Source organism: Protomyctophum bolini (assembly GCF_963924005.1).
Source record: "Protomyctophum bolini genome assembly, chromosome: 9".
Classification (NCBI taxonomy): domain Eukaryota; kingdom Metazoa; phylum Chordata; class Actinopteri; order Myctophiformes; family Myctophidae; genus Protomyctophum; species Protomyctophum bolini.
In genome coordinates this window covers 11,790,368-11,805,690 of record NC_137870.1, presented here as the reverse complement: position 1 = coordinate 11,805,690, position 15,323 = coordinate 11,790,368, and the positions used below count along the sequence as shown (strand labels likewise).

The following is a 15,323-nucleotide window of genomic DNA, read 5'->3' as shown; positions in this document are numbered from 1 at the left end:
ACTTGTAGAGTTGGGCAAACATCAGTGAAACCAAAATCTGATAGGATATTGTATAGAAACCATACAATACAGGCCATGTATGTCACAGAGACATCCAAATTAAACAAAACCTAATCTTACAATGAAATAACATGAGATGACAAAATAATGAGTTGTATTCCCTTTTACATTTTATGACTCCTACATTATTTAAGATCCCCCCACCCAGTGCCCCCCCCCAGCCAGTGTCCTCCCCAGCCAGTGACCCCCCAGTGTGACACCCCCCACCCAGTGCCCCCCAGCCAGTGTCCCCCCCAGTGTGATGCCCCCCCCCCAGCCAGTGTCCTCCCCAGCCAGTGTCCCCCCAGTGTGACACAAGCCCCCAGTGCCCCCCCAACCAGTGCCCCCCCCAGCCAGTGCCCCCCCAGCCAGTGTCACCACCATTGTCCCCCCATGTAACTCCCAATGCATTTTATTTTATACTGCTATGGTAACTTATAAGAATCTTCTAAAAAAAACAAAAAACATAAAGAGAGCATATCAAACACTTCACATATGTCAGGATGTGTCTGGGTAGCTCAGTCGGTAGAGCTCTCGCTTTAAGACCACAAGTTCGTGGGTTCGATCCTGGGCACTGGCAACTCAGCGTATGAGTAGCACAGCTTGGGTGCGGCAAGTGATGCGGGAAGAATTGGGAGTTGATGGTATAGTAGGTGTGGTGCTCTATCTCAGCAACCATCTCCCAGGGGTCTATAGCGCATATGTTTTTTATACCTATCATACACTTCACATATAAAAACTTATATATAGTCATAGATAAAACATATGTTTTTTTTATAACTATAAGGTATAATGTATTGGCTGACATATAACAATGTTATAAAAATCATATAAAAGAAGCATACTTTTCTTGTAAATTAAATGGTTACAAACTATAAAATACATACTATAATGGTATTTTTTTTATATATGGAAAGGATATATCTCATATAATTTAAAACTACAAACATTGTATGGAACATATAAGGAAAATACAGTTTGCCATGTACTTACCTCATAGATCACATACATGTTGTTTACTTGATTCATACATGATTCACTTTATTGTCTTATATGAGGATTGTATGAAAGGTGCCACTTTCAAGAGTTCACATATAAAATCTAGTATGTACTTTACATGACATACATGTAAATGACATACATAAAAAATGTAAATACTTACTATTGGAGGCAACAGGACAACATATATGTTTCTTCTACTTTTTTTTCCATATGGGTAGTGTCAGGTTAATATTAAGCTGCTAATGTTCTGGTTGTCAATGTAATTCCGACACTGGCCCAGTGGCATGGTCGGTGGTCGCTACAAAACATGCAACCCAACTGACCGACTAATGCTTTGCTAACTGAGTGTTTCAAAAGAAGGTAGGAGGTACGTGAGACACAATTAAAATATTGAAAGTTTAGTTGACCATTGGTGTCATGGTTTGTATCTTCAACATACAGAGAGAAAACCATGCGAACAAGAAAGCTTGCCTCCCTCAAGAATGCCACAGACGAAACACAGTCTACTCTAAGTCCACACTATTTATCCATAATGTATAAATGATAGATAAGGGGTCAGGACAACGAGGCCTTTTCGTGGAGGGGTCAGAATGAAATTTGGACTTAGACTGTTTTTCGTCTGTGGTACTCAGTGATTATCTGGCTGGCAATATAGTATCTGGCTGTCTTTTTAAAGCATCCACCATTAAAATTGATCACTAACAAAGAATACAGTGTTTTATAATATTATCATTGGCAATGAAAGAAAAGCATGTGACGTGTTAACATTAAGTTCATAAGTTATCTAGCGTTTATCTAGAATAATCTGTACAGGAAGACAAGATGATTTGTGTTTGTGTGAATTGTGAAGTCAGTACAGTTTCTCCCAGTCTGTACAAACCAAGGTTACTGCAGAGATGACATAATTTTACATGACACAATGAGAGGTGGATCGAGCCCTATATTTCCTTCACACTGTCTAATCTGTGATGTGGAAGGAGTCACGAAGAGGTGTGCAAGTATAACAGGGGAAGGGGTTTGAGCTGTTTCATTGAAAAGTAGTAGAATTTGATAAGTAAAGCCAAACAACACAATTTATTATTTACCATTGCGTGCCATTTCGGACGCCGAACGACCTCAGACATGACACGCTTAAGTTCAATAGCTTCATTTATTATAAAAACAGACACCTAAATGTACAGTAGATTAAGCAGCCTTTATTATAACAAGTTATATATAATATGTTACATATATAACATGTTAAGACCTATAGAGGTATTCATTAGGACGAAAAGACCTCTGTAGGTTAAAACATGTTGGCATTTGCCTGGATCCTCTGTTTTATCCTGTCTGATCCAGGAGATACTTTGATCATTTCAACCATTTTTAACTTCTTTATCTCAGGTGAGCACCTGTTTTCTTATCTCTGTCTTCAAGCTTTGTTTTATGGTGGACTTTTCATTATTCTCTCTCTCTCACACACACACACACACACACACACACACACACACACACACACACACACACACACACACACACACACACACACACACACACACACACACACACACACACACATAGCTGTAAAGGCTATAAATATCCACCCTTTATTTTATTGTTGTTGTCCAACAGGTAAAACCAGAATTCATGCAAGTAGGAAAACAACATATTGAGCTGGGGCGTACCAGTTGGTTGTGTTAAGGGTTACAGTAGTTAATCAACAATATCAACCAGCTGTTTCCATTCCAGCCAAAGCCAAGTGTCTATCTCAGCTTCTGACTATCTTCGCCCTAGCTCATAACCTGATAAAACCTACATGACTAAAATACAACTAAATAAAGCTGTGCTGTGTGAACTTTTGACAAAGCCAGACTGTTCTCGTTTACTTGTTTCTGGCTGCTGTGATGTCAGTGTGTGCACTCCTAACCTGTCAGAAACAAGGCCTAGGTGTTTATTTTTGGTTCTGTTGACCATTCCCTTCACTAAAAACAAGGGTGACATTCTCAACAAAACCTGTTCGTTCTCTTTGCCTCGCCTCACATTTTTTCGGATGGCTCAAGCTGTTTATTGTCACATACAATACAGCTGGTAGCAATATGGCAGACAGTAAAATGTTTGCACTGCAAGTGCAAACAGAGAACAACATTTGCTCACAATGTCTCGATGTAGATCGGCTAGTTGGACTATTTTAAAATGTTTTTCAAATAGTAGAAAATGGCAAATAAGTTTAGGGATAAGGGATAATGGATAAGGGTGGCGCAAGATGGAGCCCCTAGTCTAGTATATTCCCCGAATGTGGTGGTGCAAAGTGCTGTAAGTCTGCAAGATATATCAAAAATGTACCTTCATCGAGGTATCATCATGCGAGGTATACATACATCATGCTCCTCCCCGCCCCTCTCAAACTGAACCTTATCTGTTTATAGGAAGTGCAACTGAAAGGCAAAGTTCAGAAGCATTATATTGCCTTTTGTTAGGCTAGATATTTGTTTTACATTTTGAATTAACATGTCTTTAGTTTGCTAAACTTAACCTGAAGCAAAGAGACATTAAAACTATACTATACAATTTTATCGAATATCGCATGCTTTTCTAATGTGCAGCCTTAGTCCTGCATCTGCAGATCTGACACAAAGGCTGATTGTGTGTGTGTGTGTGTGTGTGTGTGTGTGTGTGTGTGTGTGTGTGTGTGTGTGTGTGTGTGTGTGTGTGTGTGTGTGTGTGTGTGTGTGTGTGTGTGTGTGTGTGTGTGTGTGTGTGTGTGTGTGTGTGTGTGTGCTTCAGACCAATACAGTTGTCATCCTCGCCAGGAGGCCAGCTAATCTGCAGTGCCGTTTGACCGATCTGTGTGAAACTGTGCACGCACACTCCCAGTAGGGCAGGCCAAGGAAGAACCTCTGCCCCAAACATTTCAGAGCTGCCTCATGGTGGCACTATAACAGGCCAAATTGCCTTTTGACCTATAACTCTTGACCAAAATATTATTTTATCTGGATTCCTTGGACCATGGCACAACTTCCCAATCAGATTGGCTACAATTGTCTTTCAAAGTTTGCACTGGCAGGGGCCCGTTTTGCACATAATGCCACAAATCATGAACAAACAAACTGCAAGTAAAGCCAAGGAAGAACCCCCACTGCATCTTTTTCAAATCAGCAAGATGGTGGAGCTACTGTAGAACAACCACTTCACTCTTGAACCGTATATAGCTCAACAATAAATAATGATAGTTACTATAGTATATTTCCTTCCCCGACTATGATTTGAAGGCAAAATGGCAGCCATGTGTAATGTATGCGTAATGATTTGCAGAGCTATCCTCACTGTGGATCTGCACACGCACACACACGCGCACACGCACACGCGCGCACACGCACACGCGCGCACACGCACACACACACACACACACACACACACACACACACACACACACACACACACACACACACACACACACACGGTGTGACCTTTTCCCCATCAGTCTACAACTCCTCATTTGGTTTATATTATAATCAATTGCAATACTGAAACATTGATGACTCACTCTGCACTGAATAATTACTGTAGAGTGGATCGATATTTTACAAGAGTTGTAGCTGTGTTCAGTACCATTTTTGCTGTGGAAACTGGAACGTACCACAGTATCCATGTCTTAAACCATTCACTTTACAACTACATGGAACTCATTTATCCATTTGTGTCCCTGAAGGTTACCATAAATAAAGCTACAGTCTCTGCCAACCTCTCAGTCTAATACTGTGATCAGAAACACAATGAATTCTAATTCAACTTTAGTCAAAGCTCACAAGAGGTTCCAATTATCAAAAAGGCATACAGTACAGTATATTGCTCATATATTCCTCTTTTACTTCTGTGCACATGCACGACACATGCACGCACGCACAATCTCTGTGATTGGAATTTTACTATAATCAGCAGGGTCAATTCCTTGTGCTTACGAGTGAGGCTGTGTTGGAGCTACTGGACACAAAACAACCCAGCCGCTGTATCAAATATAAATAGGCTATATTTCAAGGCAGCAACGTGTGTAGCTCTTCCATAGCCATGGGCCATAGTGTAAAACTGTAAATCACTGGGCATAATGTTAAATGGATAATAGATCTCTTAAAGGCAATGGCAGGTGGCACGGTGATTGGTTTAATCATTGTAACGCCCAAACCACACCTATGCATAATGCAAGGGGTAATGGAGGTGTTTTAGGGACTTAGGCTGTGGCACAAGATAACAAATTTTACGGGGCCACACCTCTCACACAATACTAAATCCCCAAATTAAGGAAAAAGGGCCCCTGCCGCAAGATGGAGCCCTAGTGTGAAAAAGGAGGGGGCCAAGTGCAGACCCCTGTCAGCAACGAATATAAATGGTTTGAGTGGTTCAACTGAGCATCAGGCCACATGGCCGATGTGTTAAATGGTGCATTTATATAGATGTGTTAGGACTAGGTTGTAATGAGCCAATCACGTGATTGGAAATCGGGAACGTGTTCGTGATTCGGGAGATCCCTAGTTAGGACACATGAACCTCAGACTATAACTACTGACCTAATCATTAACATAAACTAGGCCAGCATCCACACTTAAAGACAGACCAGGACCGTTTGTATTTATATTTATTTAACATTTATTTATTTCAACTAGTTAGACTACCAGTCTTTATTTCCTGGACAGACCAGGCCAGGCCAGGCCAAGAAAGCAGTATTGTGACAAACAAATGTTGAGCACTGCAGGCATATAGGGGAGGATGTCTAATATCTATGTGACAGATCATAGTGATCACATCATATTTAACATTGTTCCTTTATACAAATATTCTCAGCGTGCCCTGATATTTGTATACTCTCGGTTCTCCATATTTGGTGTTTGGGGTGAAGCAACGTTAAATTAGAAATGGTTTGTGTGTGAAACACTCTTTGCGTACTAGAGTAAGGCACTGACAACAGTCTTTACCATATTATTCATAAAATTAATATATATAACAAGAAGCAATCGATGAAAATGTAAAACACCAAGTCAACTTTCTCAGGAATAATTTGTTAAATGGTTTCAGGGGGTGAATTGGTGATGAATGCATAAAGCAGTATTATTTAGTGCACTTTCACTTCTAAAACCACTTCCTCCTATACAGGCCTCTTGGCTGCATGACATTTCTGGCTTCACTGTAACCGTACTGCAAATCCAACACAATCAGAGCAATATATGCCGTACGGCGTAGCTAATCATTAAACCAATATGTTAAATGAGAACCAAATGGGTGTCAAATAACTAAAAGAAAATAATAAATCTGTCATATATTGAGGGGGCAACATTACAAGCTATGGTGAGAAGAGGTGTGAGTCATGGTTAATTTTTTCTTTTTTAAAGGAAGAAAAATAATACTTTGATTATAGTTCCCCAATAACATATCAAATCATTTTACAGTGAGCATCAAAATATATTTTCAACAACAACAACAAAGAAAGCAAGCGTATGCAACCATTTAACAGTTGCATAAGATTTTACAAAACAGATGATAGCTCTGACCTTATAAACATCTCCATATGTTCCTCCTCCGACCTTCAGCATGATCTCAAAGTCATCTTGGGGGTTCCTGGTGGAGATGTCCAGAGCTGCCCGGTGTTGGGAATCCATCTCCAATGACACTAGTGGTGTGGCAGCTTGGGCATACTATGGCACCCACTCACAAATACACAATCACTTGGTCTCACACACACAACACCTGCTAAATGTATTCACGCAATCTCTAATAGCCTACACAATGAATGTAGGCAGAAAACACCTACAGGCCTGTACTCCTATGCACCCCTCATGCGCGCACGAGCACACACACACACACACACACACACACACACACACACACACACACACACACACACTCAGTCACGCACAAATGGCTCTACAACTAACCTCATTTTACAACTGCCGGAAATTTACTGAAAGAAATACTTTCTTGTTTCTTTCTCCCTCCCTGACTCAACCAACCTCTCACTCACTCAAACATTCGGTCTAGAATACTCTAACACCTTCCTACTGCTTCACCCTACCACTCCTCCTTACACCTGCTCCACCCCTTCATCAATTTATTCTGTTCTCTCAAACGTTTTTGAACTCAGTTAATTTACATAATCCAGTTTTGTTTCCTGTGTGTGTGTGTGTGTGTGTGTGTGTGTGTGTGTGTGTGTGTGTGTGTGTGTGTGTGTGTGTGTGAGAGAAAGAGAGAGGAGTGATTAGCTGTAGTTGTGCTGTTTGAGGTTTTCATTATGGGTTTTGTTTCTCTTCTGTTATGTGCATCAAATGTGTCGTGTGTGTGCACGTACTGTGTGCACTCTGCAGAAGTGCAGAACTGCTCATGCTTGCTAGCTCCCTTTAGCTTCCTGTTCAGCCACATTGACATAATAACAATGACCTGTGAACACATCAATGGCAAAATGTGTTTGTTTTCTTAAGGAAACAGTTCTTCTAAGAACTTTGAAAATACACTAAACTGGATTTTTCTCTATATTATTGCGACTGCAGATCGCATTTACTATGAAATTGTGGATTCAAAGTGTAAAGTAATTGTAATAAAAAGTAGAAACACACACAGTTTACACATTGCATTTTGCACTAATAAATAATGTATCATGTTTTCTTTAAATGCAGTTGACAGTAGGCCCACTATTCCATTTTACAAACTGATTGTTTTTAAGATTTTCCCCTCATATGTTGTGTTATACTTACTACAGACAGAAGGGGGCAGTGGCTGGCATCATGAGGCAGATGAAAGTGTCAGATTAGGTTGGAAGATTAAAACACAAATATATAATTCACACGCACGCACACGCACGCACGCACACACACACACACACACACACACACACACGATAGTTGAGTTGAGAATAACGCTTAATTTGCCGATATTCACCGATATTCACCCTCTTCATCCTGGAATTTAAAATACTAAAACTGCTCCCCAACCTTGATATCATTGTTGGTTATGTTATTAATTATATTGTCTGGTTTTTTTGTCCTGTTTTTGTTTATTTTCTGTTTTTGTTGTTTGCGCTGTGTTTTTCTACCTGAATTGTCTGTAATATATTTCTCAATAAAAAATAATAATAAAAAAAACAAAAACGGTATGATGGGTCCGTCTACTTTCCTGTCCGGTGTTTGTCGAAATGTCGTTCCTGCTAGAGCGGATACGGACACAGGGTTGAGATGGCAAGGAGGAAGGAACCCGGGAGAGAGGAGGGCAGGAGAAGGGACAGCGATGGTGACGCGTGGATACGGTATTCTCCTGTTTCACCGCCGCGGGGAGAGAAAGCAAGGAGCTCTGAGTCGGATGAAGGGGAAATTGCGTCAAAGGAATCAGACCGCGGAATTCAATATGCAGAGGACGATATGAGAGGCTACCAAGAGAGGAAAAGAAAAAGGGACGAGTTAGACAGTACAGGAAGCAAAGACAGCCTGAATGCTAAATTTGTTGTTGGAATGAAAGCGGTGACCAAAACAAACGGTATTTTCAGCAATCAACATGCAGTAGCAAAGTTCATAGAAGAAAAAGTTGGAAAAATACGGTCATTGAGAGCTACAAGGAGTGGGATCGTGATAATTGAATGTGTATCCAAGATACAGATGAAGGATGTCTTGAGGATCACGGAGTTGGAGAATCAAAGTATTGTGTCATGTTTCCGAATGGGAGAGAAGCAACATAGGAAAGGAGTTATCAGTGCAGTACCACTGACTCTAGATATGGGATTGTTTGATGACGTTGATGGTGTGGTTGAGTTCAGGAGGATGACACGGTTCAGAGACGGGATGAAGGAGGAAAGTACCTCAATATGTGTGACATTTGAAGGCGAGCTGCCTGAAAGAATTTATCTTGGGTATATCAGATACAGAGTCAGGCCATATGAACAAGCGCCACTCAGGTGCTTCTGTTGCCAGGATTATGGCCATGTTGCTGCGGTGTGCAGAGGAGCCAGTAGATGCAGGAGATGTGGAAAGACAGAGTGCATCGATTTGAGATGTGACGTGGATGATTTACCGGAGAGGTGCATCCATTGTGAAGGAAACCATGGTGCAGGAGCGGCAATCTGTCCTAAAAGAGTTAAGGAAGCTAAAGTGAATAAGATAAGGGAGGAAAAGAGAATGTCTTATGCAGAAGCTGTGAGGAAGCTGGATAGGACTGAAACGGTGCATGTTGTGCAACATGAACCAGAGCGAAATATGAAGGAAACGGGTGAACCAAACATTTACAGTGACAAGAAAAAATTCCTGGCATTCATAGCCATGGTTATAAACTGTGCTGTAGAGATTCCACGGAAGTCAGAGCGGATCAAGATGGTGCTTGAGGCAGCCAGGAGGTTCCTGGGCGTTGAGGATATAAGTGGAGAAGAGTTGAACGATACACTAAAAGAAGAATTTGCACAGTCATCTCAGGCCTAGGGTCTGGGATGTAGGGAGGGGACATAATATAACTGAAGGGGAGATACCGGTAGTCGGGGTTTTGATTTATCTTATTGTATTTTCATAAAGTTCACTCATGAATCCAGTTGGTGGCGGTAATGCACCTTGATAGGTTTGCCAACCGCCATAAAACCCGAAAGAAGAAGAAGAAGAAGAAGAAATGTCGTTCCTTCCGTTCCGAGCTCATTCTTCTTCCGTCTGGTCTTTTTTGTGGCTCTCGGGTCCACGTGTGGATTTTACTCATAATTTCATCACTAAGACCAACATAAACATTTGGATCAAATGGCTTCGCCGATCGAGCAGATGAGGGCGAATGTAGGGAAGCTCTTACGTGGAATCGATAGGTAAGATGCCTGGGAAACTGATAGATACCGGTTAGCTTCGTTAGCTCGCTAACTAGTAGCTAGTAGCCTAGTAGCTCTGGTCCATTCGTAGCTAATGGACTAATGCTGTTGTATCCTCAGTGATGTTACTACGCTGGGGATGATGATGATGAGCATCGAGATCTAGCATACGAGCAATTTGGCATCTGTGTTTTGAAGCAATTGTATTGTGTCAAGTAAGTCTGCTAACAATAACCAACCACAGCCAACATCTGAGGCTAGCTTCTAATGTGTCTTGTTGTGTGTGTCAGAAATCCACTGTTAAAGTGTTATCATCCCACTGACAGCTGTTACTGTCTGATTTCGAGTACCAACTTGTCAATTGCTTTACCAGCCAGTGTTGTTAATTATTTTGTTAATGCATACCGTTGCACAAACTAATCAAAATAAATCTCTTCCCACTTCCCAGGTACAACCCAGAAAACCTTGCTACACTGGAGCGTTATGTGGAGACACAAGCTAAAGAGAATACTTATGATCTGGAGGCTAACTTGGCTGTTCTCAAACTGTGAGTCTGGTAGCCATTTACTGGTAGCTTCCCTTCGTAAATAATATATTGAAATATGTAATTAATGTCACTGCCTAGTATTTATATTTAAATTGAGTGGTGGGGGGAAAGCATACTTTTTTTTTTAAATCCTAGCCTTGGATCAAGACTAAAGTAGATTCATTTAATTGAGTCTGACATTTGCTTTTCTGATACATATAAGGAAATGTCAAGCAAACGTCAGAGTCAATCAAATACATTTATGATAGTCTTGCTCCAACTTAAGCCAAGGCTAGTTTTATCCTGAGATGGTTTGTCCTTTCATTTTGTAGTACATTGTGTTGATGGTCAGCAGATTAGTAAGGTGTGAGACCCTTCGGTCGTTATTGTTTTGGTACTGTACACATGAATTTCCTTAACATTACATTTGTCTAGGTTCTTAATACTTTTTATTTTAAGTTGATGCCTTCGAACAATAACAACTAGGTGTGTTTCTACTACCAGTTTTTAATGCAATGTTTGTAGAATGTTACATACCCAAAACCGTTTTGGTTCGATACCAAGCATAGTTAAGTGTTTTGTTATAAAATGTAATCTAAAAAACTAAACTAAACGTAAGTGTTGATTTCTTGCAGGTACCAGTTCAATCCAGCCTATTTCCAGACCAATGTGACATCAATAATCCTTCTGAAGGCCCTGACCAACCTGCCCCACACTGACTTCACTCTGTGCAAGTGCATGATTGACCAGACACACGTATCATTTTGGTACTGGTACAGCACCAGCCTTCCTGAGAGTGTTGTTCTGTAACTGCAGCCTACTGTAGGACAAGGTTTGATTGATCAATGTTTTATTACAGGTTTCAGTGTATTCTGAACGGACATTCATGGTTATTCTCACTCTGTCTGAGTAATGGTGACTTCTTCTTAGGTTATACCATGTAGACTAATTGTGAATGCTATCGTTGAGAAATAATTGTGTAAAATATGGTTGTAAAGTTATGATGTTAATTCATTGTAATTATATTGCTGATTTACTGGTTAGGCAATCATCCTAAATTAGTAGATTGTTCTCCCAAGTTGTCCCAACTTTCAAGTGTATCGACAGAAGAATATATGTATGTGTGGGAAAACTGGGGATGCATATTGGAAGTGGGGTCTGTCGTGGGGTCGGGGCCCTTTCCTTGACTACTGTGTCGCAGACAGAGGAACGGCCCATCAGGCAGATCCTCTACCTCGGGAACCTGCTGGAGACTTGCCACTTCCAGAGCTTCTGGGTACGTATGACACACATTCATTTACCCATCCTAACATCCACTGAGCAGTGGACACTATTAATACAGCGCCTAGGGAGTGGGGAGCGTTTGCGTTCTATGCCTTGCTCAGGGACACTTTTAGTGTCCCTGAGCATAATTCATGGTTGTTGATTTCCTGCTCTGAATATAACAAAATTAAAAAGGGTCTGACCTCCCTGTGCTCTTTCATGCTTCTACTTACTTTACAAAACGTTCCTAATCTCTGTGTCCTTTTGCTTTTTGACAGACAAGTCTTGAGGAGAACAGAGAGCTTATTGATAGCATCACTGGCTTTGAGGACTCGGTACGCAAGTGTGAGTACAAGCATTGGATCAAGTATTTACTGACAATATTACAGATTTGCTGTAATGATGTGACAAAACATTGCCTAATATCTGCTGTTGTCAAATTATAATACATTGGAAACGACAGCACTTACGTCATATTATATCCAAAATCCCAGTTGATATTGTAGGCTTCTGCAATTGAACGAGTGCAACCGTTTGTTTATTGGGCAGTGTTTTAGGCTATTTTTGTCTTTGTGTTTTGCAAATGTAATGCATGCACAAAATGCAAATGAATTCCATAGAACGTGCATATTATGCACGTTCTTGTTGCACTGATTTCCAACGAGGCTTTAAACGGGCCAGCAATGGCTGCAATGAATGCAGCAACTGCAATGACCTTTATGAATCAATATTAAGTCATCTTAATCGGTATAGCTGTCCTATCGATTTGTGCTGCAAAAGAACATGCTAATGGTAGTTATATGTTTTGCTCTTTGTTGTATAAACTTTCGGTCAGAGATTGCAGTGAGAGAGGTGCGTGCCAGACTTGACAGTTGAATTTGAAACCGCATTCACATGTTTACTTTATTTGCCTCTGAACAAACTTACGATGTTACGTAAGTGGAACACTTAACAATACTTGACAGCCGGAATGTAGACGGCACCCGGGTGAGCAGTATGGATTGGCGCCCCAGCCTGTGTCCTCCGTGAAGAGGAAGCCCAACAAGTTAACAACCCTCGGTGAGGCCTTTGGGAGGGCCATGCAAGCAGCAAGCGGAACTGCAGCACCATGTCCCTGCGGAACCATTTCCCACCACTCCTGAATGAACTCTCTGGTGCTGGGACTCTGGTGCAATGCACAGGTCCTGAGCCTGGTGAGAGCAGGAGTGGACCTGGTGAGACGTAGGAGGGGCCCGGACAGGAGACAACCCACAGAGCCTAGTCCCTCCATGCGCCAGAAGTGTACCTCCCAGCCCTGGCAGAGTAGTTCTTCTGGAGTAGTTCCAACGGATTGTGTGCCCCTGGTTTTTCCATAGTGGGACTGATTGAGGGTAGCTACTGGGACGTAAGTCGGGACTTGATCACTCTCGGCTGGGTCGCCTGAGTGAGGGGTATGATGTTGAGAGACCCGAAACCCGTTGACCTCAGGATACATCACTGAGGATATGTCCCAGTGTTGACCTCAGGATACATCACTGAGGATATGTCCCAGGTGCATCCATGCAATGTTTTTTTTGTTTTGTTATACTTTATGGTGTAAAACAAATTATAATGGCCGATATTTGGGGTGTTGGTGGCCGATAGGAAGCTTAGGAACATTATCTTAATATCTTGTCTCATATCACAATATCGATATGATATTGATATATTGCCCAGCCTCACCTCTATGTACTTTAACATTGTATTTATTTATCTCTATCTCTCCAGTCATCTGCCACGTAGTGGGCATCACCTACCAGAACATTGAACATCGGTTACTGGCTGAGATGCTGGGAGACCCTCTCGGTAAGAACTTGTACCTGATATTTCAGTCTAGAGTCAGACCAGTCAAACACTACACCTTAAGACTGCTAGAATGGCACACCTTCAACTTGAGGGTTAAGGAACACTTTTTTTTTTTAAAGAGAGATTGCGGTTTGGCTTTGTTGTTACCTAAACATGTGTATACTTGTCCAGGTCCCTCTGTTGCACATACTAGGACACCACTGGTCTGGAAAATTAGAGAGAACTTTATACAGAAGTTGTATAAAAAGTTAACATGTTCTCACCACACCTAGTGGTTGGTTACTTGCAAGACAGTATTATACATATTTAATTAATGCTTATTATTTTTGTTTATTCATCAAAACATTACATCATGATTGTATTAATGATGATTAATACAAAGTTCTATAAACTCATATTCACTGAGACTTGGCTTATGTAACCACAGACTAATGGTGTTAGTTGAGCAGCTGCTCTGGGGCATTTGGTGGCGAATCTGGCGATCATGTTCTTTTGCTCAAGGGCATAAGGGCTCCTTAATTTGTACTGTCCAGAGCAAGTGTATTTGTATAGCACATATATAATAATATACAAAGGTAATTCAGATAGATTGCTATATAAGGCATTGAAATGCATAAAAGCCATTTATAATAGAATAGATCAACTAATGGGACTTTAACCCATGCACCAAAGGGGACTATCATCCTCTAGTCAGGTGTGCTATGGCTCTGGCAGGTACCTCAAGTATATGTAGGTACTAACCTCTACACAAGACCATGTCGGTTTTCCTTTGTGCCTATAACACAGTACTTGGAACCAAAATGTGTCATTATGTTTTAATTGAAGGTAGTGGAGAACATAAATGTTTAAAAGTCAGTTGGCATACGCCTCACATTTTCTGTAAGCTTGTTTCATGTAACATGACAAAACGCTGCCTCAACATTCTTTTTGATAAACTCTGGGAACTGTTGAGTAGACTGTTCTCAGACAAGCTGAGATGGTAACAGACAGTTATGTAAAGGCGTGTCCGAGATATATTTTGGCCTTAAACCATTGAGACCAATAAATCAGAAACCAATAATCGCAAGCAATAGGATTACCATCAATGCAGGGAATTTGAACCATTGACCTACTAATCATAGGTCCACTTTCTTCCCCTTTTTCCAGACACCCAGGTGAAGGTGTGGATGACCAAGTACGGCTGGACAGAGAACGAGGAAGGACAGATCTTCATCTACAACCAGGAGGAGAGTGTCAAACCCAAAAATATTGTGGAGAAGATCGACTTTGAGAGTGAGTCAAAGCAGTTGAAGCTCCTCTTTCTGATCTACTTTAATGATGGATGTTAGCAGGTTACTTTGTTGTATTCATCATTGTGCAAAAATATATATATTTTACATTATGCTGTTGATGTTTTACAGGTTATTACATAATAAACTAAATTACTAAATATACTCTGTTCTCATATTTTACTCAGGAGGGTGTACTTGTGTCACCATTGATTGTTCTGTTCACTGATAAAGACAAACACTGATGTTGAATGATGAATTCCTGTTTATTCACCACATTTCAATCTTTCATCGTCACTGATCTCCTTCTCCATCTGTGTTGTTTTGTGCTCCTTAGGCGTATCCAGCATCATGGCTACATCTCAGTGATACACAGTTACATTCACACAACACACACCATCAAGAAGAAGCATTTTCCAACCCGTTTTATTTCTCTCTCTCTGAATGAGCTCTTTTTGCAATAAAGATAATTTATCATTCACAACTGTGACTTTGTGGTTTACTTGCCTGATCATTTGCTGAATGTTTTCAATACACATGTTTATTTTAAGAGCTATCAGCTGGCATAAAAAGACTTGTTCGCCTCATAAATGTTTAAGGAAGAATCCTTAGA

General features: G+C 40.9%; 2 protein-coding genes across 3 annotated transcripts in view; one reads left to right on the top strand and one right to left on the bottom strand.

Moving 5' to 3' along the window:
* map4k1 (mitogen-activated protein kinase kinase kinase kinase 1) overlaps positions 1–7,014 on the bottom strand; it is a 31,060-nt gene extending 24,046 nt beyond the window's left edge. Inside the window, exon 1 of the mRNA XM_080772167.1 lies at positions 6,561–7,014. Coding sequence (XP_080628293.1) covers positions 6,561–6,668 — 108 coding nt within the window. The 5' untranslated portion in view covers positions 6,669–7,014. The remainder of the gene's footprint in view (positions 1–6,560) is intronic.
* A 2,653-nt stretch (positions 7,015–9,667) lies between these two features.
* Positions 9,668–15,194, top strand: eif3k (eukaryotic translation initiation factor 3, subunit K). Of its 2 annotated transcripts, none has more exons than XM_080771678.1 (8): positions 9,668–9,829; positions 10,278–10,376; positions 10,991–11,111; positions 11,557–11,631; positions 11,897–11,963; positions 13,365–13,442; positions 14,589–14,714; positions 15,048–15,194. In XM_080771678.1, exons 1-8 carry the CDS (start codon positions 9,768–9,770, stop codon positions 15,077–15,079), a joined length of 660 nt encoding a protein of 219 aa, XP_080627804.1. In that variant the 5' UTR covers positions 9,668–9,767; the 3' UTR covers positions 15,080–15,194. The 2 variants fall into 2 exon arrangements, with proteins under 2 accessions (XP_080627804.1, XP_080627803.1); XM_080771677.1 differs by having other exon boundaries at positions 11,554–11,631.
* Positions 15,195–15,323: the final 129 nt, after the last annotated feature.